Consider the following 25,715-nt stretch of genomic DNA (forward strand, 5'->3'; position numbering starts at 1 on the left):
TGAGAAATCCAGTTTTCAGAGCAAATTAACTTATAATCTTCAGATAAAATTTCACAAAATACAGAAAGAGAAAATATCTTAAGGCTAATTATTTCAAGTAACTACGAACTAAAATACTTATCTAGTTTACAGTTGAAACACAGTGGCTATTGGCTTGGATACAGAAAAAACAAATTATCCACAAAAAAGAACACTATAAACTGTTTAAAACTCAATTTAAAACATTAATAAATTCACGTAAACAGACAATAATTCAGAGCACAAAATTACACACACAACAGCCAGCCATGTTTTCAGAAGAAGCTCAGAACAGGAAAAAGACATAAGTTGCATGTCACGAAGACAACGCCTCCAACATTACAGACACGTCACCACAAAATCATAATTTACAAGTTTAGAATTCACATTCTACATCTGTTCTCAATAAAACTTTATTTTAAAATGTTATTTTAAATTTTTATATATATCTCGATTTAAATAAACCTTTTATCTAGTAATTTGTTAACCCTGCCTCGGTGACACCATGGAACAATGCAACAAACCATTTACGATAATAAATTCTCTGTCAAAAAATTTATCCATCTATTGATAACTCTGACATTTATTATAAAGTTCCATAGATCTCGAATTGAAGATTCGATTCCAATGTGAGAAGAAAAATGTAATATTACAGTAGATACATGAATTTTCCAAATATAATTAATTACCACAAGGTTCAATGACCTGTGATTAATGGCTCTTACCGCTGCTTCTAAGAAGTTCTTGAAGAATACCAGTGAGGAAACTAAAAGAATATTTGATGACTGATTGTCAGTAACCATGTACCACTAGAGAATGATAAGGACCAACTATAGTTGTTTCTAGTTGATTCTTAAAACGCTCGTCATGAATACAGGTATTCACCAATTTATCCTTCTAAAATTCCTTAGAACTTACAACGCCAGTTCTTGAAGCTCTCTGGATCCTTATATGATATAACTGGAACCTTATTAATATAATTTTCAATATACTTGCTCTGACAGATTAAAGTGATTATCATCAAAGGATGATAAATACTGAGTGCTCTTAATAAGACCAATATTACCTGATTCAATAATTTTATGTGCTGCTGAATATTTGTTGGTATTAAAACAGCTCAAACTGTATATCACGAGATGAGTTAGGATATAATAAAAAATTCTATGATTTTGTAATGCTGACATAAAACACAAAATATATTCCCATAAAAAGTGTATATAAAATATTTGATATATCTATAATTTTTCTTAAATAAATTCTTTCTAAAATCTGAATAATTATCACAGGTTTTAATAGTACTCACAATAGCGAGCTTTAAAAAATTTATAAATATATTATATTAAGCACTGATGCTTGGACTTCCAGTCAATACAAAATTCTGCAAATAAAAACCTGTTTGGTCTATAAGTTTGATATGATTTACTTTGTTCAATTAGTAAAATTAATAATTAATAAATTAATATTCAAACATGAGATCTCAGGGATTTATATGAATTCGGGCTGTGCATGGAAGTAAGCTTCCTACATATATCAAATAAATTTATGAAATGTTCTTATGAACTATGTGATATCACTCAACACGTTGTGACTTCTTATTGGATTTAAGTTGATTTTAATAGCGCTTTTAATTAATTTCCCCACTATACGTAGAAAACCTAAAACGAGCTTGTTTGACTTATCACTCACATTAATGAAGTTCTTGACGGTCTCGTGGATTGAATTAATTATTTCCAGTAATTAATTAGACAGGCTCCTTTCGTCTCTGTTGGGCTAGCGCGTGGTCCAGATTCTTATAGATTTCTTTCCAAATTAAATATATATTTATAGGGAACAATTACAATTACGAACTCTTCAACAACACTGAGTTCACAGATAATTTAACATTTAATACAAATATTTCACATTTAAAAAAGGGTTTGGCTTGGTAATTTTAAAATTTTAAAAGGAAGAAAGAACCCTAAACTCCATGTGCATCCTCTCAGGTCGAGATCTTAAGCCAGAAGAAGGAGGTTTTCAGAAAAATTTGTCTCTTCCTAGAATAATTTTGTAAGCTACTCTCTGATTGGCCTTCAATTTAATAAACTCAATACAATTGGTCGCCTCTGAATCAGGGCTTCCTCAATTTTATAATAGAAAAAATTAAATAAAAAGTTTTTATACAAATACATGTAGTGTTTATCTTAAATTAATTTCATAAATAAATCGTAACATACGATTTTAATAGATAATACATTTAGTTTTTTATATGAGTTTTGTATACTCTTGGTTTTTCGTGCTTTTTAAATTATAACAAATATTTATACAGGAATAATAGTTGTTCGTATTTCTACACATCAACTTCCTTTAGTATACATAATATATCCTTTGTGAGTAAATTTTATATAATTCAACCTGTTATACTGGTTGATCGAGTGATCAGCTGATTCGCTCAGCATTGATTCTAGTAATTATCGATTTATTCAAGATCGACTAATTCTTTTCAAAAATGTAAACAAATAATTTTAACCCCAATGTTCATGCAAACTTTTATTTTTTTTTATAATCCGCCAATAATAAGTAAGCCGCTTTATAATTTTTTAATCTTGCCAATGGGTTCTCATAGTTATAGAATCACAATTATACATGTTTTCTTATCGTTTTTGATAATACTATTACTCCTAATCGCTAATAATATTCGATTTAAGTTGATTGATCCTTTGACTAGGTCTAACCTCCTTTCCATTTTATAATTCTATTAAAATTCATTGGTTCATTTTAAAATATTTGATGGTACTAAAGTACCACGTGACAATAGTTACATAGCATCAATTTGAAAGCTCTGATAATAATGATTTGAACGGAACTGCGACTGTGGCTTGGTATTGCCTCTTCATGTTCAGTGAGAATAGAAAGCTTCAGAGTAATTCGTTCTCACTATATGTGATAATATTGGTAATATTTGGTAACATTTGTTAATATTTGAACCGAATATGCAACAAATTAATCTACTTTCAGCTTGAAAATTTTCAACTTATCAGGAGTACAGTGTTATCATATAGTATCTCAGGTAGGCCCACCCTTTTATTTTTTTTTTGTTCACGTGATCTGATGATATTCATTCCATTATCAAGTGTTTAAATTATAAAGAGTGATGAAACAAGATAAAACACAAGAAAAGCTATGAAAAGAAATTTTGAATCTTCATTTTTCACAAAATAAGGATAAGATGAAGGAGTCGGACACATACTATATCATGAAACTTCGTTGAAAAACATCAATATCTGGAACTAGAGTTATCAAATTGTGTTACCTCTGACTCGTATGGAGAAGGCACACTTCAAATTAATATAATAAATTCTGTGAGCAAACAACGAAATCCTGATTTTTATCATGAGCATGGTTAAATCAAGAAGATTGTAACATTTTTTTAGAATATTGAAAAGTGAAAATCTATATACAGCGCATGTCAAAACAATAGACAAAATCAATTGTTTCGAGCGCCATAGTGTAAATGAGATGCAATGTAGACAGCAGTGTTATTCTGTTTACTATGGTGAAGGGTGACCTATTCTAGTTTAATTTTCAATGTTAACTATTTTAATTGGATTCATTAATTTAATAAATGAAAAACCTATATTATTTTATTTATCTAGATTAACTATAATAATTAACCTAATTATTCGTCACATTGTACTTTAAAATCACTTGCTTCGAAGTTAATCTGAGAAAACAAAAAAAAATCAAATCGAAAAACCCCTAAATTTTTACATTATACTATTTTATCAAGGAAACTGTTCGATTTATTGAGGAAATGAATCCGACTAATATTGTAGTCCTTAATTTAACGAATCAAATGACATATGATAGATTTTTTTTCGATTAATGGTTACAGAGATAATTGATTTCCAGTTTGCTGTTTACTATGGCTAAGAGAGTCAGCCGCGCCGTTCCGCGTCGACTGTTTCCCCTTCCACGGCGTCAAATCGAGTCGAAAATACATAACAATATACATCAATGGATTTGAGAGTGGCCACATTAAACTATCCGGCTCATTTTTCTTCAAAACTACTTGCTTTGAAGTTAATAGAAGAAAACAAAAAAATCAAATCGCAAGCCCCCTGAATTTTTACATATATATTATTTTATCAAGAAAACTGTTAATTTTATTGAAAAAATGAATATAACTAATATTGTAGTTCATAATGTAACGAATCGAATGGCATATAACAAAACTGTTTCCGATCAATGGGTACAGAGATAATTGATTTTCCGTGATTACCTGCATTTTTCAACTTTGAGGGGGGCTAGGGGGGAAAGCTCCAAGGGGATCTCTTGGGACTTTTGGTAGAATGACCCTCTGGAAGGGTTTTATCGATGGTAAAAGATTCAGCTTTTATTTAATTTTCGGATCGAAGAAACCTTTATTGACTGGGCTAATAAAAATCTGAGCCATGTCAGATGATTATGGTGACTCACATATGAGAGCGAAAAGTGCGTACAGATGTACGCGCCGCAAACATGAGCAATCCACTTTTAATCAGCTGATTATATCTGTATTCTTACAGAAACGGTAAGATATAGATATAAAAAGCTTGGCATAAGCTGATTAAAAGTGAATTGCTCATGTTCGCGGCGCGTATATCTGTACGCACCTTAAGATAAACATCATGGATGAAAGTTTTTTATTAGATTTGATTGATGTATTTGTTATAAGAATGAGGTTATTGGACTGTAATATAATCAGACTGTGTAAAGAGAATAGTGAATGTTTTTCTCTTGAAAGCCCAAAAAGGACCATGTTACTCACCCTCTACGCATTTATAGACGTCCAACAAACTAATGTCTACTACATTGTGTTGTTGAACGCGAATTAATTACGTTGTTAATGAACAAAGTTTAATAAACAGCGGAAAGCGTTGCGTCCACTTCACAAACAATTGGCGCAGAAAACAATTAACGAACGGTTACATGGATTCATTGTTTTAGAAGTCCGGACTTCTTTAGCGTCTGGAACCAGGTCATTGCAACTTATCAAACAATACAAGGGTGTATAATACAGAGTTGGTCCGCAATACAGCTTCAAAACGAGAATAATAATGGAGCTCTGGATGGTCTTTTTTATGCGCCGGGACAAAACTGCGCAGTTATTCGAGGCCTTATTCAACCAAACTTCCTTCATGTCGACTACGTCAGAAGTTGGACTCAATCTTTCTGGCCCCCTTAACAAGGCACCCCCTCGCCTTTCCGTACAATCACAAGAGCTGATGAGCTAACTTTCTTTCAAACTTGCTGAACTATAACAATCGCGAGATAAATTCTGTTGATGTTTGTGTACGCTGTGATACACGACTGCGACTTTTTTTGACAGTCAAAAGGCAACAGTGATCTACTTTCGATATAAAGTTTTTCATTTTCGCTTACTTTTAAAAGATTTGAATTATTCATTACTTCTTAAAATGTTCATACTATACAGTAGCTGAGGTTTATCTAGCCTGATCATGAATAAAGTATTAAACATCTTAGATTGGATGTTTAAATTCTTCAATTTCAGTTTTATTAAGTGTTCGTATCTCATGTATCTCGACTTGACATTTTTGAAATTCGGTTGAATTTTTGTATGTATCTTTAGTAACGTTGAGTTGGAATTGTCAGCATTTCTCATAAATAAAATTATTCCTTCTCATTCAACCAATGTTGAAAGTTCAAATTGAATCTTATTTGTTTGATATAATAGGAAATTTTTGATGTATAATCTTATTTTTTTACAGGAAGCCCTCACTAGCCTCAAAAAGAACCTACAAAACAAATGGGATTTTATTAGTATGCAAGCGGAAGAACAGGTACCGAGACATAAAATTATTAATTTTAATTTTTCATCTCATCATAATCTTTCAATGTCGTTCATGAATAAAGCAAAGTTTCTGTGAAAAATTATGATGAATTAATTTGATATTTATTATCATTGGAGCCGATTTTACAAGCTTTCAATAGAATAATCCAAAATCAATGTATTTTCTTGGCAGATTCCTGAACTTCTAGATATGGATTCAATGATGAAGTATTTCAATAAAAACTAAATATTTCCCCTGTTTCTACGTTAGGAATCTTAAGATTAATTATTTAAGAAATCCAATAAGATTAATCTAATAAGAAATAAGAAATAGAAATAATAAAGTAAATAGAAATAATTAATGTACCTAATAAGATTAATTATTTTTATATGTACTCCATATTATCCTTGAAATATCGATTTTCACTCGCTACTGTGTTCATAAGTTGGAATCAAACTTCCAATAATTTGATTGAATATATATATCTATCACAAGCCCACGAATACACAGTGGGCTAAACACTACTGTTAGTAGTCTCCAAGTTGGAATTCTAGTCTTATTGAAATAATAATTACATATTATCAATAAAATAACGATGTTTGTACGTGTGTGCTGTTGAGATTCTACGTCAACTTCCATTCTACACTTATTCTTATTCTACTTATAAAAGAATGATGTAGTTCCACATCCCAGAACTTTATTCATTTCTATATCATTGAAGGTGAGGTTATCGAAAGATCGAAAAAAAGGCGAGAAGATCGTGGGTGACAGCCAGGAGAGAGCGTATTGGAGGGTGCACCGCCCCCCTCCCGGCATGACCAGCAGTCTGGAGCCAGTTCCCATCAGGAATCGAGGCGGCACCGCTCCTAGGAAACGACGCGACTCTCAGGACCTCAGGAGAGAGGTAGATATTCAAGATTTAGTCAGATTAGCAAAATTTAACAACATTTAATAGTCACATTTTCCAATTATGTTTCCTAAATATACCATCTTGCTCATTACATGGGAAATGTGATGATTCAAGACATGGATAAATGCCAGCCTTGAAGGAAATTGGACTCATTACGGGTGCTATGATGGTTTATTGAAAAGTAATGACGCTCCAGACCTCGTGGCTACGTCAGTGCCTGAAGATTCTGATAGTATTAATTGAAATAGCTATTTATGTAGCGTAAAACGCCACTTCATTGCTTCAGCAAAACAGTTATCCACTACCTATCGCGCGATAATCTTGCGGAAGCAATAAAGAAGTTCTGCGCTCGAATTACATACCATATATTTTCCTTACAACTGCAGATGGCCTTTAATACTGATCGATCTCCGCCATCATGGATGGCTGTATTGATAGTTGGAATCAGTGATCAATCAGCTCACTAAATTATAACTAATCAGTACGAAGTTATCATTCTTGTAGATGAATGACATCCTATTATATTAAGCGAGCAATTTCAGTACATCTGTATATATTTTCATATTTGGTTATTTATATTCCTTTATATTAATTGGTTATATTTATTTATGGTTATTATGTCTAACGGATCTCGAAAACGGCTCTAAAGATTTTCACGAAATTTGGAACATAGTAGGTTTATCATATAAAAATTCGATTGCACTAGATCTCATCCTTGGGAAAACTCTTTGTACGACATTAAAAGGATAATTCATCCTTTGCTGTAACAGCTGAGACTTTCGTCGTCTGTGGATGGTAAAAAAGTGAGTGAGCGAGTGAGTCTGTGGAGAATCAAAATATCGCATCCCCGAAATTTATAAGCTGACGTATAGCCAGCTGTAAAATATAAACACGATAATTTTAGATAATTGTGTTCTGTTTATCAATAAATAAAAATAACGAGCGAAGCTTGTAGCCCCGATATTCATTTTTTTAATGCTGAGATTATTGTGAGCAAATACAATACAAAATTCTACTCCTAAAATAAATATTTTTAATATTATTATCAAACTAGCAGGTAACCAGTGCTCCGCAAGGGTCTATAGTTATGTTTGAAACATAAATTATGTTTGACACATCATCACGTCCGAACTACTGGACTGATTAACTTGGAATTTTGCAGACCGTATAGATTCTTAATTAACAGAGGATAGATATATGCCTATTTTCAATTCTTCAAGATCTCATTACATCAAGTTTTCAGTTTGTTAAGTTTTGTAACATATTAAATCTGGGTAGACAAAAAGCCCTAACAGAAACAGTAATAGGTCTGAAATAAAGTAACTGGCTAATATCGCCAAATAGATAATAACTAAGATTAGATAGCATCAGCTTGTTCTGGCTAAATGGTACAAGAACCTAAAAAGGATTTGAAGGAGTTTATTGCTCAAAAATAGATTATATATAAAATATTTAAAGATTGAGGTTATGTACATGTATTCACGGATCGGTGACCTAGAGATCGATCAAACCGAGGAACGTAGAATCTGACCAAAACCCCTTGGCAGAGCTTTATTGCAATCAGATGGTGTGCAATATGAAAAAACACCCGTCCACGTGGCTAATTATTAGGTAGCATGGAATTAATATTAATGTATAGAATATTAACCAGCATGCAAAGAGCATAAATAAAAAACCAAATAAAAATAATTTAATGTATTTAGGAAATAAGAGTTACCAGGCGCATGAATACCGAATAAAATTTGCATGCACCAATAGTAAAACGGCAGTTAATAGGCGGCAACTGTAGGCCAGTTCAAAAATATTTCTATACATTTATATAAATGTACTAGATTTTGTGTTAAAATTTGTGTAATCTATGTTATCGATATGGCTCGAATGCAAAGAAATTATTAATCATATAATCTAAGCAATATTTTGGTATTTTTTGTAAGATCTATTTGAACCTAAATGGCGGAGGACTAAGATATTTAAATTTTATGCTAATTTGAAAGTCGGAAAGAGGATCTGTAAAACTTGAGAAGGAAGAACCAGCACTCGCCAGCCAAATGCCACCATAAGAGGACCCCAAATATTTTAGAGCGTATTACCTTACTAATGATTTTGTAAAAGTTAAAGTTAAAGTAAATTATTAAATTTCTTAAAAGACTTCGTGATGCTATTGTGAAGCAGAAGTCATTTTCATTTTGAATTAAATTTATAATCCCTTGGAGGAGACGATTCCGGCTACCATATTCCCGGACCGCATGGAGTTGGATCGACATCGGCGGCTTACAAGAAGATTTTCGACACGTGAGTGATTAAATTTGAATTTAGTGATGGGCGCCCTAGTGCTTCGAATTAATCTGATGATCAAAGCTAGCTCGCCGAAAGGGTTTTATAATAAATTAAGAAATTAATAAAAGTAATACTTGCGCAAGTAAAATTAGTATTAAAGGTATTTATTTGAAAGAAAAATATAGATCAATATTTTAGAAATTTCTATTAAATCAAAGAAGTACGAAATCTAGGCTATTAAAACATATGCATATAATATTTAATTTTTGCAATACAATTTGCGATAATTTATTATAGTTCTAATTCACTAGATGAATGGCTCTACCTATTCCGTCAGGTGCCGAATCTTGCACCCTGAGATAAAAATATATATTCGATACAAATAAATCTACTAAATACTAGAGATTTTAATATATATATATATATTTGGACTATTAGTGGCTAATTTATCAAGCTGATCTTAGAGCACACATTTTTTTGATTGAATTATCCAAGTCGACAAGTATTAGCAAGCGCATATCGCAACTACATGCAACAGAATGCATATGATTTTAAGATAAAGGCACATGGTAATGATTCGTGCCATAAATCTAGAATATAAAGTTTAGCCTGTGATATTTTTATTGATTTCAATTATTGTTCTATTTTTATATTATATTTTTTATCGCTCTATATATATTTTTTGCCTCGATTGATCTTTGCATTATTTATGTAATATATGTATGAAACTTTCATGGTGTGCAATTTATTTTTTATTCCTCAACTCTATAGTATAAGTATCATTTACATATATATTTATTATTTATTGAATTACAAGAGTTATAGGAGAAGCCCATATCTAGGCCTATCAAGATTTTTTAAGACTGAATACTATTAGAAAACCACGACCTAATTATATAATTATATCAAATCTCATGCTTTACCGACTGATGCCAAGCAGGAGGCTAATCGTTATTTAAATATAAAGAATAACGTGACACAAAGACATGTCGCCCAACGTGATAGGCCACGGATACGGCACAAAGACATGTCGTACCAACGTGGGACTGATGATGAGAGCCAAGCTCATTGAATAATTATTTGAAATTAAGTCAATAACCATATTGAAAATTATAGATAACTTATACGAGTTGTGAGGAAAACTGACGAAGGGAAATTTGTATTACTTTTTGGGGAAACAAGAGCTTTAAATAGAGAGAAATTATATGTTTTAAAGAAAATTTTATATTATTAGTACTGTGAAAAATTACATGTTTATAAAGAGAGATTATATTTTATAAGCCTAAACTGCTATTACTTTCTAGTCAAAAATATATTAGGTGTTTAAGCCGGTTGGAAAATAAGTCGCAGCCTGTAAACTAGCCAAGAATAAATCAACAAAACATTGGGGGCGCTAGAGCATTATAAAAAACTTAAGTATAAATACCTGTTGTAAGAGTATCCAAACACTTTACACATCACTGTTCACTGTAAGTCCCGGTTTGTGTCTCTTTTTTAAGCATCTTCGCTTATCATTTTTGTCACTGTTTAATTAGCATTTATCATATTTGACATAATGAATCACACTCCCGCAAACTCTGAAGTTTCATATATGTACGGCGGTTGCACAGATCCCACTTTGTCGACTCCAAGCACATCAAACCCCACCACGGTAGATGCCAATACGCCACGAGAAAGGGAACCAGGAAGCGTCGGGTCGATAGTCTTCGATCCACCAGGTCTGCAACCTCTATCATCCACTCGAATCGACGCCGCTGACACACCATTGAATCAACGGATAGTAGAGATCAACTTTGAAGGGGGCGAGGAGCAGCCTGCCGAACCCGCATCTCCAGAGGCCGAGCCACATCTGAGCAAACAAAGTCTATTTTCAGTCACAGAGCTAGATCCTTTTCAAAAGGTAATGATGGAACAAACTAGCAGTATGTTCAATATTATGCTACAAAACACAATGGACAAAATGATGCAGGAGATTAAAAAAGAGAATGTGGAAATGAAAGAGGCAAATAAGCAAACAATGGAACAGGGCATGAAAGAGACAGCGGGCGCTATAAAATCAGTAGAACGACGGTTGGATACTATTGAGGCCAAAGTAGAGAATCATAGGGAAGAATTAAAAGCAATGATAAATCTACAGAAAGAAAGTCAGGATAAAGTTACGGCAGGATTATCGGAAAGGTTGGATACGGTTACATGTGAACTCAATGAAAGGATAGATAACCTAACTACACAAATCACTACACCTATTCAGGATATAACAAATAACATTAAGGCCGATTGCCACCAAGAAATCCACAAACAAATTACCGTTGCCAATCAAGCCTTAACAACTACAGTTGACAAAAATATTAACAATATTAAAGAAATACAAAACAAACAGATTAATATGTCCACAAAAATGAACAACTGCAAGGTAGCATCAATCAAAATACTGAACCTGTAAAGCTTTAAACGGAACTCTACTAATTCAAAAATCCACTCTGACTCAATTAAATCAAGAAATAAACGCAAATAAAATTACACATAATAGTCAATGGCAGATAACACAGGAAAAAATAATAGCATTGGAAAATCATATTCAACAACGACCTCAAGGGATTCAAACAGACAACCTCAACGTACATAGTATATTACAAGGACTAGGAAAATTTGACAATACTGATCGCCATTTGCAACCTCAACCATTCATTGATCAGATAAAATTAGTACAAACTCTTGCACCTACCTCTTGGAATTTTTGGCGTCTCCGTTTGACTAATTTATTGATTGGCGAACCCCTGATGTTCTTTCGGAGTAGAGCCCATGAATTTACATCATTGGATGAGTTTGTAGCTGTCTTCCTGGAACAGTATTGGAGCAGAAGTAAACAGTTGGACGTGCTAGCGGACATTATATCATGCGATTTCAACCCTAACTTAGACGGTGCATGTACCACTTTCGTCACTGCCCTACAGTTTAAAAATTCTCAATTGAGCGAGCCCATTAATGAATCGGCATTAGCAAGTATTATTTTAAAAAAGCTACCGTATCAAGTTAGAATGGCACTCGCCCACAACCCATTACTGATTGTAAGCAGCTGATAAATCATTTATATGGCATACAGTCTGCAATGGCAATATCAAACCACCGTTCAGACCAGAGATACGCACCAAATCAACATAACTCAAAATTAATCAGTATAACAGCCAAAATTATGAACCGGTATCATATGATCGCTACCGATCTGCTCCTCAATTTGAACGCCGCTATGAGCACAGGCAAAATGGTAACTGGAATAATGAAAATTTCAAAATCGCACAACCAACCACTATGCCCAGCAGAGCAATCGTAAGAATCACTATGATGGCCGTGATCGATTTAACACAAATAATGATTACACTCAGAATAATTATAATAGAAATTACAAACCGCCACCTCATCAAATAAGTACAAACTACACATTAGAGCATGCGTCCAGATCAAATAAACAAAAAACACAAGATAACCCACCACCAAACGCAGAGAAGACTACAGCTAAAAAATTACGAATACATGATAACCCCGATACAACCCACGCAAGCTCAGAAAAAATAGATAGAGAAAATAAAGATACTACAGCCTCATATACCACCTTTGTGAACGGTTTACCGAAAATATTAGAAAAACAGAAGTCAATACAAGACAGCCTACCATCAAAAACCGCCGCCCACCATGAAATTAAAACAACCCGCAAACATCAACCCATATTAAGTATCCTGTTTCCCACCGAAGTCCAATCACCGCAGGAAGAGCAGCCCGCATATCCAGAGACCGCCACCATACTACCTGTTTCGACCACCACCATGCATCCGCACACAGAGCCTACACCAGCGCATCATTCAACCCCACCAAGGCACCCCAAGGAACCCAGGATAGAGGACCCAGAGGACGACACCAGAGAGGACGGCATGCAGGACCGGAGGAGCGACCACCGTAAGGCCCGGAGACGGAAGCGCCCGAGGACACCCGACCGGCATCAGGACGAGGACAGCATACAGGACCGTAGGAGCATGCATCATAAGGCCCGGAGAAAGAAGCGAAAGAAACGGAGGAACCGCGCGCGCGCATACCGGCCGCATGCATGGTTCAAACGCCCGAAGAGGACACCGGACCGACACCGAGGAGGACAGGAGCGGACCGACGGCGTGCATCCGCGGCACATTCGTTTTAAGGAAGATGATCAACGATGTGACCGGAATAATAGGCCAAAGAAATATAACAAAAATGGAGCTACAAGAACAAATATCGATTCATGCGCGGACAATAAGTTGGATTATTTGTGGGAACTAATTAAGAATGGAAAGTGTCTAAGAAGAGTGATGGAAACAAGGAATTATATTAATAAAATGGAAGTACCTGACTATTTATATGATAAGAGATTATACTATTAAAGAGATGATAAATGTTTTGTTATGGTGTGTAATATTTGTTATAATGGCTGTGATATTAATAAAATACTGTGTTGTGGATAAGAGGAAAAATATTGTATTGTTGTTATTAAATGAATCTATGATTGATAATTGGAAATTTAATATTATAAAAATGTTTATTGTTGTAAGCCTATTGAGTTATAATGAGCCGAGATCAAGAATATTAAATGAACATAAGAGGAAAGATGAATTTAAATTACATGATGATTGGAATAAGAATGGATTGAAAGGAACTACCATTAATGAATCAAGGAATTATTTAAAAAAGTATACAAGATACAAGGGCTTTAAATTTGAGAAAGATAAATTAATAATAGGACAGCCTCAACAATTAACAACCGGACAGCAGATAACCCAAAGCCTAGTATAGCTACAAGCAAAAAGTCAAAAGATATGGGAAGACCACAACAATTCTACATGAAAAATCATCGAATTTGAAATAAATATGATAAGAAATCAAGAAAAACATTATTATCAAACCGATTACTAACCTTCCTTAATAAATTAATCTTGGCATAGGACCGCGTGGCAACAATCCAGTGTTTTAATTCCTTCCAGCCGTTAGAAGCCTGCAATAAGAAAAGAATAATTTTTAAATATGTAATTAAATTATATACATCAGATAAAAAAGGACACAAGCGGGGATAATAAAATTAAAATTTGTTAATTACCTTTTAAGAGAAAAAATTGAGCAGTTAGGTTAGTTATGAAAGTCGACAGCAAATCTGATGTAACATGTAGCACTATGAAATGTAGAACAGCGACCAGCTGAGCAAAGCCACCTAAATCAAATATGTGACGTCTGTTGAACATATGTTTATAAAAAGAAATACTGTACCCAAAAAGTTATTTATTATTGTTATTTATTATATTTATTAATGTCGATATATTTATTTATATGTTTTATATTTATTACTTTTAATTATGCCACGTTTGTTACCTGAAAAAGACTTAAAGTGAATACAGCTACCAAAACCAAAGAGCCATTAGCAAAAGAAAAGTATTGTACCTGATGTATAGAAAATTATTTATATTAAGACCTAAGAAATACTATAAGATATAAGCCAGAAGTTTTGTGAATCGAAATTATTGTCTAAAAGGAATCATTTGTGAGAATTATGAAATGTGTGTAGTTAGGTTGGCGGCCCTGCAAGCGGCGAATTTAAAAATTACTATATGTTAAGTGTTGTCAGGAGGAGTACGTTTAGAAGTTTATATTTATGATATTTTATGTGTGTTGAGGAGGAGAATTTGTTATTGTATTTGATAAAGGTATAAAGGAGATGCAGCAAATATGTCTGCGAACTGTGATAGAAGTATGAGAGTATAATTATAAATAAAGTATAGTGTATATCGATGTATTGAAGGGTGGGTTTTCATTAAAAACATTGTGATTCTCAATATTTTGAATTCAAACCCAGGGGCGCGTGTAACATATTAAATCTGGGTAGACAAAAAGCCCTAACAGAAACAGTAATAGGTCTGAAATAAAGTAACTGGCTAATATCGCCAAATAGATAATAACTAAGATTAGATAGCATCAGCTTGTTCTGGCTAAATGGTACAAGAACCTAAAAAGGATTTGAAGGGAGTTTATTGCTCATAAATAGATTATTATATAAAATATTTGAAGATTGAGGTTATGTACATGTATTCACGGATCGGTGACCTAGAGATCGATCAAACCGAGGAACGTAGAATCTGACCAAAACCCCTTGGCAGAGCTTTATTGCAATCAGATGGTGTGCAATATGAAAAAACACCGTCCACGTGGCTAATTATTAGGTAGCATGGAATTAATATTAATGTATAGAATATTAACTAGCATGCAAAGAGCATAAATAAAAAACCAAATAAAAATAATTAATGTATTCAGGAAATAAGAGTTACCAGGCGCATGAATACCGAATAAAATTTGCATGCACCAATAGTAAAACGGCAGTTAATAGGCGGCAACTGTAGGCCAGTTCAAAAATATTTCTATATATTTATATAAATGTACTAGATTTTGTGTTAAAATTTGTGTAATCTATGTTATCGATATGGCTCGAATGCAAAGAAATATTAATCATATAATCTAAGCAATATTTTGGTATTTTTTGTAAGATCTATTTGAACCTAAATGGCGGAGGACTAAGATATTTAAATTTTATGCTAATTTGAAAGTCGGAAAGAGGATCTGTAAAACTTGAGAAGGAAGAACCAGCACTCGCCAGCCAAATGCCACCATAAGAGGACCCCAAATATTTTAGAGCGTATTACCTTACTAATGATTTTGTAAAAGTTAAAGTTAAAGTAAATTATTAAATTTCTTAAAAGACTTCGTGATGCTATTGTGAAGCAGAAGTCATTTTCATTTTAATTAAATTTATAACCCCTTGGAGGAGACGATTCCGGCTACCATATTCCCGGACCACATGGAGTTGGATCGACATCGGCGGCTTACAAGAAGATTTTCGACACGTGAGTGATTAAATTTGAATTAGTGATGGGCGCCCTAGTGCTTCGAATTAATCTGATGATCAAAGCTAGCTCGCCGAAAGGGTTTTATTATAATTAAGAAATTAATAAGAGTAATACTTGCGCAAGTAAAATTAGTATTAAAGGTATTTATTTGAAAGAAAAATATAGATCAATATTTTAGAAATTTCTATTAAATCAAAGAAGTACGAAATCTAGGCTATTAAAACATATGCATATAATATTTAATTTTTGCAATACAATTTGCGATAATTTATATAGTTCTAATTCACTAGATGAATGGCTCTACCTATTCCGTCAGGTGCCGAATCTTGCACCCTGAGATAAAAATATATATTCGATACAAATAAATCTACTAAATACTAGAGATTTTAATATATATATGCCTATTTTCAATTCTTCAAGATCTCATTACATCAAGTTTTCAGTTTGTTAAGTTTTAAGATTGCCCCTTGCGGAGCTATTTTGCGTCAAACTTGACAAACAGAGAACTTGACGTAATGAAATCTTGATGAATTGAAAATAGGCCTACAACCACCCTCGGTTAATTAGGGATCTATATGCATAATTCCACGCTAATCAGTCCAGTAGTTCAGACGTGATGATGCGTCAAAAATAATTTTCCCATCCCGTACGTGTATAAACCCACTTCTTTCCATTATTATAGTACTAGCAGGTAACCCGTGCTCCGCAAGGGGCTATTTTAAAACTTAACAAACTGAAAACTTGATGTAATGAGATCTTGAAGAATTGAAAATAGGCATATATCTATCCTCTGTTAATTAAGAATCTATATGCAAAATTCCAAGTTAATCAGTCCAGTAGTTCAGTAGTCCAGTAGTATAAGCCAGTTCTTCTCTTTATTATAGATAAGTTCTTCAACTTGGTACTAACATAAAGAAAGTGATAGAACTCAACTCTTCTTAAGAAACCTTCCTCAACTTAATACGACCTGACAAAATTAGACTGATTATTAATTTAGTTACCAATTTAAACCATCTGCTTCGAATGTCATTCTAGTCTCTAGATTATAGTTCTAATATCGAGGCACCGAGCTTCGTTCGCTCCGGAGTACCAAAGCATAAAAGCATAGTTCATATTTATTTATTTATTGATAAACAGAACACAATTCTTTGAAATTATTGGGGAAGGACTAACAGGCACAGCCCAAAACTGTTTCTTCCCCGAATTTTGATTTATACACTTATACATTATATACACTTGTACACTTATACACTTACACTTATACATTCATACATTCTTCTTTAATAGTCCAAAAAGAAGGTTATGTTCCATACACTATAAAAATTATGTTCAAAGTCTATTAAAATTTCTAGATATATTTCTCGTGAGATAAGCTGATTGATTACAATAGTTCAACATCTGAACATAATTCTGTCTCACTCCCACACACGCACTCGCATTTTTCATTATCGACAGACGACGGAATTAGCAGCTGTTTTTCCAAGGATGATTAATTATTATCCTTTTCATGTCCTTCAGCGAGTTTTCTCAGGAATGAGACCCAGTGCAATCGAATTTTTATATCATTAACCTACTATGTTCCAAATTTTGTGAAAATCGTTTTCGAGATCCGTGGGACATAGATAAATAAATAAATATTTAAATGAATATATATATATATATATATATATATATATATATATATATATACATACAGAAATTGCTTGTCTAATGGGCAGATTCGGATGGAATTATCATCATAAGGGTCGTTAATATGTACGATCATATATCTCTATCTAATAGAAATAGTGACTCATTCTAAAGTCAAGAAATAATGTACATGCTGAATGCAAATGTTTGGTTAAGTAAATGCTTACAACATGCCTTCCTAAATATTGTTCATAATTTGACAAATATTTTATTGCGTTTCCAATGTTGTTTCAGGTGGAATTTCTTCGTTACTCTCTGAACAAAACCAGAATCAAAGTATCCCAAGCCCTTGATAGTCATCTTCAACACTGTGAAACCTATTTGGAATATGACCCCATTCTAACAGGCGCCCAACCTTCCAATCCTTGGCTCACCGAAGATCCAGCCTTCTGGACCTTCAATAGTCCTATGTAAGCAGGAAAATATAATTTCAAGAAATTGCATGAAATATTTCATCTGAGCAAGCACAATCTCACAAGAATTTCCATAGCTCACCCACGATTGAAATTTTTATCCATCAGAATTGGATTGTTTTATGTTTCATCACAATCTCTAATTCCAATGAAAAAATGATAATATATTATACTGTAGGCTACTTGTGGATGGATAATAAACTATTGGATTATGAAATTATTATTATTTTGAGTTTTTCCAAGAAATTCATTCAAAGTTTGTGATCTCTTCAATCTCATGCATGTTTCATGATCTTCATAACCCCTTACGCTTTTAAGCTCTTCAAAAATTGATAGTAGGACCGTATCAAACTCAGTATAACCAGAGACAAGTAATATAGAGAAAATTTCTCAATGAGTGATTATTCTTGAATCCAAAATGAATTTGCCTGATCACTAGTATTACTATATCATAATTAAGTGATCTGGTGTAATAATATAATATATTTATTAGACCTATAAGCAAACACACTAGCCTTTCCAGTAGATCAGGGTCGAGTTTTGGATTCGACATCTTAGCCTTGGATTTGACATCTTCGACATACAAGAAAATAGAGTTGTTTATTAAAATTCAATTTAATTTATTAGCCATGAAAATTATATACAAATTAATAAAATACCGTAAGTATTCTCAATTACAATATATGGCACTATCGTCAAGGAACAACTCTTGTTAATAAATTAATTGTGCTTATCCTTTCTCTATGGTATAACGTAGGTGCAGTTTTAAGCTAGTGTGAAAGATCAGTTTTGTATAATTCAGTGTGATAGATTGTTTCTAAGATGTCGAATCCAAAACTCGACCCTGATCTACTGGAAAGGCTAGTGTGTTTGCTTATAGGTCTTATAAATACAATATATTATTACACCAGATCACTTAATTATGATATGATAATGCAAGTGATCAGGCAAATTCATTTTGGATTCATGAATAATCACTCATTGAGAAATTTTCGAAAATGAATGATATCATATTAATTGATAATAATATTGTTATAAACAATGAATCATGTTTGTATTTTTCAGAGTTGAAACACCAACAGAAAAACGAGTGAAAAAGTGGGCATTATCAATGGAAGATCTAGTTGCGGACCAAACAGGTAATTAATTATGGAAACTACTTTGAAGTTTTAAAAATCATGAAATAGCTTAGAGAATAAGGAATATTATCCGAAAGATGAGGTATGGGCAGCTGATAATGTATACATACACATGTAAAATGTAGAATAGTACTGCAAATGATACTCTCATGTATAATTACCTCTCAAATATTTTTCAAAACTCATCCGCACCAACAATAGGCCTATTATAGAAATTTTCAAGAAACGTTTTGAATCAATTCTTGAACAGATCCTGAATCTCTATCCAGATGAATGTGGAATTTTTTCAGAAAAAAATCTTCAATTTGTATGAAAGAATACATAATATTTTTGTATCCTTCCGTTTTGATTGATTCCATTACGATATTCCCATTTTTTGGTACCGGGATCGATTCCCGTTCTAGGCACAGTTCCACTTAACGAATTTCCTACTGTTATTTAGTTCGGTCAATATTTGCAGTAGTAGAAGTCCTTACTTCTTTCTGTGAGGCTTTCATTGAGTATTAAAGTTGGTTATTCCTATTTCCATTTCTGTTTTCCAAATGATATGTGTATGTGATTTCTTTCATAGGCCTCCAAGAATTCACCAATTACCTCAGGAAAGAATACAGTCATGAGAACATCAGGTTTTGGATGGCTGTAAACGATCTCAGGAGAAGCTCCCAATCACAAATCACCACTAGGGTACAAGAAATCTATGAGTGAGTTTTTTTTCTCTTGTTATTCATTTGAAACTTGAGTATTTGAATATCAGAGGGAACTAAATCTTCTCATTTTACTTGCGTTATTCGTTCAATTCTTGAAATATTAGAACAGATCTAGGAAAAATGATGCCTATTCTATATTAAGAGGCCTATGAAGGATAATTTTTATAATCATAAAACTATAGATCATGCATCGCCTAGTAATGTTTACGATGCAGTTTGTTTGCCAATTCCTTCAGAAAATCATACTATTACTCGGGTTATTAGTATTTTTCTGCGTTCTTATGACTGCAGTTACATCCATTGCTTGAGAATGTTGAGTCAACATCATGAAGTAACCTGGTACTTGTGGAAAATAATTCACAAATAATTTGTTGACGCTTCTTACTATTTTTATCCAAAATGTTTGTTTTTGGAATATATGTGTCACAAATAAATTTTGAATCGATGGTAATTAGGATGTATGGAAGAGTTTGATGAGAAATGAATAGAATAATGGACCGGTCACACAATAGCCTGTTGAATTATTTTAATCGTGATTAAATGAATCGAGAACCGATTAGAGAAACATTTAAAAAAAAAACTTTCTCTGATTGGTGCTCGTGGCATTCAATCACGATTAAAATTGTATTGGCTTTTGTGCGACCGGTCCATAATCTTATATACAGTTATCCTATCAATAATGTTGACCGTCTAATAACATATATGTCACAAGTTTCTTCCTGAAACCGAACTGATATCTAAAGTTCGAATGAAAAATGACAATATAAACTCTAAATCAAGAACTTTTTATACATGTGGTCAGCATTTTTCTCCATATCACATAAACCATCACTCCCTTCCCCCTTTATTTCCTCACTCGCTCTCTTGTCTACGTAATTCACCTTATCATCTAATCCCCTCTATACACTTTTCAAAAGTCAAATTGGATAAATATAAGTTACTGTTGAGTGGGGGGAGAACATTCCTCTGAGTCTCTCGAGCTCTTCATATATAATTCTTAGATAGTAATAATAAGCACTGTTCAAAACACCACATCTATCCATGAAACAAATACACTCAGCTCATTACAATTCACACCATAGCTGCGCTTCTCATTTCAGAGAGTTTCTAGCCCCCGGAGCGCCGTGTGAAATAAACATAGACAGCAAGACAATGGAGAGGACACAGAATGAGATGAAAAGCCCGAGTCGCTTCACATTCGACTCTGCCGCCGAGCACGTCTACACGCTGCTGCTAAAAAAGGACTGCTATCCGCGATTCATCAGGTCCGAGCATTTCAAAAGCCTCCTAGCAACTGGCATACAACCGTCTGCCAAGAAACGAATGTGAGTCTGAAGAAAAATGTCAGTTTTTGCGATTTAATTGGAGAGTCTCTTTTTTATTGGATACTATCTTGTAGATAATTGAAATCCCTATCGACCTGATTGGAAGATGAAATTAGCAAGTAATAAATTAGTTAATACTGTATATAAGCATTTGCAATAATGATTGCAATGCAACATTTTCTATGATTATTTTTAGAGTTCAAACAAATTATTTTGCAATCTATAAAAAAATATTCTTGCCAACTCTCCACATTTCCATATTAGCCAGATTGGATAATATTGTGAAATGAATCTGTATCCAATGTGAGATGAGAAACTCTGATCTTAAACAGGGATAAACGTTGTTCAAGGAACAACAGCTGAAGGAATAACTGAATTTTTCAAGGATTTAAAACGTTGAGATAAGACATCTAATGTTGAATATTATATCACTTTCAAAATAGTAATTAGAAAGTAATTAAGTTGCTCAAGATTACTTCACATTGGTTAAAGTGTAAAATATACATTCAGGCAAAGTTTTGAGTATTGACAAAGTTCCCTAATCAAATTGAATAAATATTGAATTTAATTAATGTTTTCCTCAAAAATCGAGGAACTTTACTCCTTCAATGTTACGCTCTCCTTCCACAACTGACACATACCAGGAACACCTCCTGAAGTCCATTTATTCAAATTCATTTTCTTAGGGCCATATCAACCATCTATATTAAAATTTATCGCTAATTCAAAATCTTTATTGTCAAAAATGTAATGTTGATATGACCGCATTCATTATAGTATATTTCAACTGAAATAAAATGCACTAAACTGCACTAAATCAACAACGATGAAAATTGAAAATAAATGGATTGTTGTTCAGATTCTTCGGTTTTGGCGGCCCGGGAAAGAAGAAGAGCTCGACGAGCAACCCACCCAATCTGAGTGGCCTGCAGGCGGGCGGAGCGAGCTCTACGCAGGCGAGCGGAGCGGGTAGCACTTCCATGTCGAAGCGCAGAGGCAGCGACCGTAGTCTGACTGGCTCCGCCCATGAGTTGGCTGTCTCCGGCATACATCGCGACAGGACAGTCGGCCACTCTCACAGCCAGTCCAACCTCAGCGATATTCCTTACAGGTGAATCAAATTAATCTGTGACCTTGACAGTTAAATTTCAATTCATTTAGTTAAAATGTTGACAGTGATGATTGAAAGCCTTATATTCAATTTCTAAGCTCATTCATTATATTCAACATTTAATTTATAAATGTTGAACTGTAAACTAATCAAAAGTTGAAAGGCAAGTAGATCCATTTGAAAAATACTTAAATAAACAAACTCATACATATATATGTGAATAATAATAATATCGTGAGACGTGGCTGGCTCAGGTCTTGTGTTAAGAGTTCTCTGGTTGCACTGGATCAATTTCAGGGCCTCTGACATGTTCTAACGTTTATCAGTCATGAAAAATCTCTTTGATCCGTTGCAAAGACAAGAAGGTCATCTGACTCCACGTGTACTAAAAGCTGAACTACTAGATGAGGATATAGAACATATTGTACTACGTTACTAGTGGTACACGTTACTATTCATCAAGTTTTGGGCTAAGCCTGTTGATCTCTCCTAATTATTATTGATTGCTATGATTTGTCATTGTGCAATTTTATTATTGAATAAAGAGTTACGTTGGAATGTATCACAATATGTGCATTTGTGCACCGTTTATTTTATAAGCAATTTAGTGTAAGAATGAGTAAAGGAAATATTTCCGATGAAATAGGGTGACTCTTCAAAGAAGGGCCTTTCTATAATCTACGCCCTTGATCTGTGGTTTGAATATCAATTATCATAAGCTATAGCTTATGAGTTACTAATATTATCGTCAACTAATTCAGTACTGGGTTTGATTTCATTTGAATTAGTTGATAATGTAGAATAATGGAATTTAATGACTGAGATTCAGTGAGCTTTGAGCTCTCAAATCTTGTCAAATGATACTTCTCACAGAAAAATCATAGGTTTCAAGTTATTTTCTCACTCGAAATGTATTTTTGATCTTCAACTTTGATTCATTCAAAGCTATCTTTGATAGTAAAGAACTAATTGGTTTGAGGAATTGAACTCTTGAAATAGTTGATCGTCTAAACGATCTACTCAGTTGAGTCTATTGTTCAAATATTTTTCTACTCTCAAGTGTAGATATTGTGAAATAGAAACATCGATTTTGGAGAGGGAGCTGTAATTAACTGGTAAAGCACCATTTTGAATTACAGTACATGAAATTTATTAAAAGAATATATGGTGGGATAAAACAGTGTAATGGTTGAATTTATTTTGATTCGATGTATCCTATTTATTTAATCTCTTAGGAATGGAATGTACTCTCTACAAAGACAATCATTCGATGGATTGTTATTTTGAGTGAATAACGTACTAGCACATCATTCCAATGGATTGTTATTTTGAGTGAATAACGTACCTACTAGCACATCATTCCAATGTAAAAAATAATTATCCAAGCAACAGTGCTGTTTTATGGTTGATTATTATACAGAATGCGGCAGCGAAACTTCCTTCTTTTAAAAGCAAATAAAACTCTTTGTATGGATCAGGAAGTTTGTATTTATTTTTGTAATGTAGACACATATATAAAGTTTTGTTTCAATTAGTTTTGGATTTGAAATTTTTAACATTTAAATATTAAATATGATCAGGTAGGTGACGTCCCTCATTCTCTATACACTGAGTATACACCGATTTCTGGTGTTTGTCATGACTCCAGCCAGCATTGCAGGCGTTATGTTAGCAATTTATTCACTGATAATGATCTTCAAATCTTGTAGAGTCCATGGACAGTTCACATGAACAAGGGATTTGAAAAACCCCCATAGAAAAAATCACAAGGGTTCAAATCGGAAGATCGGGCTGGCCACTCCAAATCGCTCCTAATTGAGATGAGGCATCCTGGAAGTGTTTCCTAAATTGAATCCACGTTCAAAAAGATCCTGCACAGTTGGCATCTTGTATATGGATGGAAATGAAGATGATCATGGAGGATTCGTCTCACAGAACGATCAGATCGATTTCGAAATGCGCGCTGGGTTGTGATCATAGAACTTCCTCTCGAAAAATAAGTCTCAACGGTAAATTCACGCTTCTCATTGTTCCAATGCATGATGGGGACTAAACGTCTCGGGAAGAAAACTTTATGTTCTGACCTCTCTAACTAGACCAGATTTTCTCTACTAAGACATCAGCTGACTGAATGGCGTTTCCTTTAAAAAAGGAAGTTTTGCTGCCACACCCGGTATAACTCTAGTTTGTATGAACTTTAATATTGTTAATATTATTGAGAGAGATTCATCTCATGAATGAGTAGCCCATTAAAATTAAATTCATTTGGAACATCAGAAAAAGGTATATTATCTTGAAAAATGATAAGAAAAAGTGAAATCAGAATTTTGGGCTAAATTGTGTTACAGGGGAGACCTTCCTAATCAATCTAAGGCCTCTTCTACAGTTTGGTCAAGTCTGTAAGTTTAACAGGTTGAGAAGATACATTTTCACATTACCACTAACAAATCGACTAATTTGACATATCTAAATGTTAGTTTATAAATCCTGATTGGGTGTTAAATGTTTAGATTTTGAACCTCTTTTGATTGAATCTATGAGTGATACCTTGAAGTGTATAATTTTCTATCTATGTGTGCTTGTTCAATGTTGTAAATCTATCATTCTCCAACTCCTTATTGAAGATCTGCAGACTTCTTGAAAAGTACAGGTAAACTTTATTCAACGTAGGGCAGGACTAAGATTTGTTCAATCGCACTTTCGAAATATTTTGTGTTCTGATGAAAACAGATAATAGATTTTGTTTACTGATTGTGTACTGATTCAGGGGCCAGGATTAGAAGGCTTATACTATTAATAAAAAATCTACAATGTAATTTGCATTATCAACAAATGATCTGCATTCTGAATTGTAGGATTCAAAGTACCTCTAAAGTACCAAAGAAAATATAAGTTATGGTAATTCAACGTTCTCAGATTGTACAAAACACCATTGGATGAGGTGAGAACCAATATCTTAGTGATGATTTTCAAAAATGAAACGCCACACAATCCAATAGAACACACGATGTTCAGTCATGATGAGCATTAACTACAAGTGAGCATTTATGAGCAGTTAACTACATTAACGTACATTGGATATTCCTTTATTGAAGTACAGCTTACCAATGATTATTACTGGACAATTCATGCTCATATCATACATACAAACTCTTAGTAGAATAACTTTATCAACCCTCATCAAACATATGTAAAACGGATTTCAGTGTTTTCTATGTGTTAGAATTTGTCAATGATATGTGTTTTTTGAAATGTTACATGTTTTGCACTGAGACCTTGAGCACATTTTTCTTGAATGAGTTTCTTCAAGAACATTATTATAATTATATCTTCACTGTATGGATATATATTCTATTAACAATAATATTTATCGAATGACGCATGATTGGTCCCTCTTTCCAA

At 33.4% G+C, this 25,715-nt stretch overlaps 1 protein-coding gene across 1 annotated transcript in view; it reads left to right on the forward strand.

Annotated features, from left to right (window-relative positions):
* LOC111044830 overlaps positions 1-25,715 on the forward strand; it is a 182,476-nt gene that overhangs the window by 138,089 nt on the left and 18,672 nt on the right. The window contains exons 8-15 of the mRNA XM_039436654.1: positions 5,766-5,837; positions 6,550-6,732; positions 17,853-18,028; positions 19,097-19,170; positions 19,742-19,871; positions 20,978-21,202; positions 22,062-22,313; positions 24,662-24,712. Of these exons, the coding sequence (XP_039292588.1) occupies positions 5,766-5,837; positions 6,550-6,732; positions 17,853-18,028; positions 19,097-19,170; positions 19,742-19,871; positions 20,978-21,202; positions 22,062-22,313; positions 24,662-24,712 (1,163 nt within the window). The remainder of the gene's footprint in view (positions 1-5,765; positions 5,838-6,549; positions 6,733-17,852; positions 18,029-19,096; positions 19,171-19,741; positions 19,872-20,977; positions 21,203-22,061; positions 22,314-24,661; positions 24,713-25,715) is intronic.

Source organism: Nilaparvata lugens, chromosome 10 (assembly GCF_014356525.2).
Source record: "Nilaparvata lugens isolate BPH chromosome 10, ASM1435652v1, whole genome shotgun sequence".
In the NCBI taxonomy this organism is placed as follows: Eukaryota; Metazoa; Arthropoda; class Insecta; order Hemiptera; family Delphacidae; genus Nilaparvata; species Nilaparvata lugens.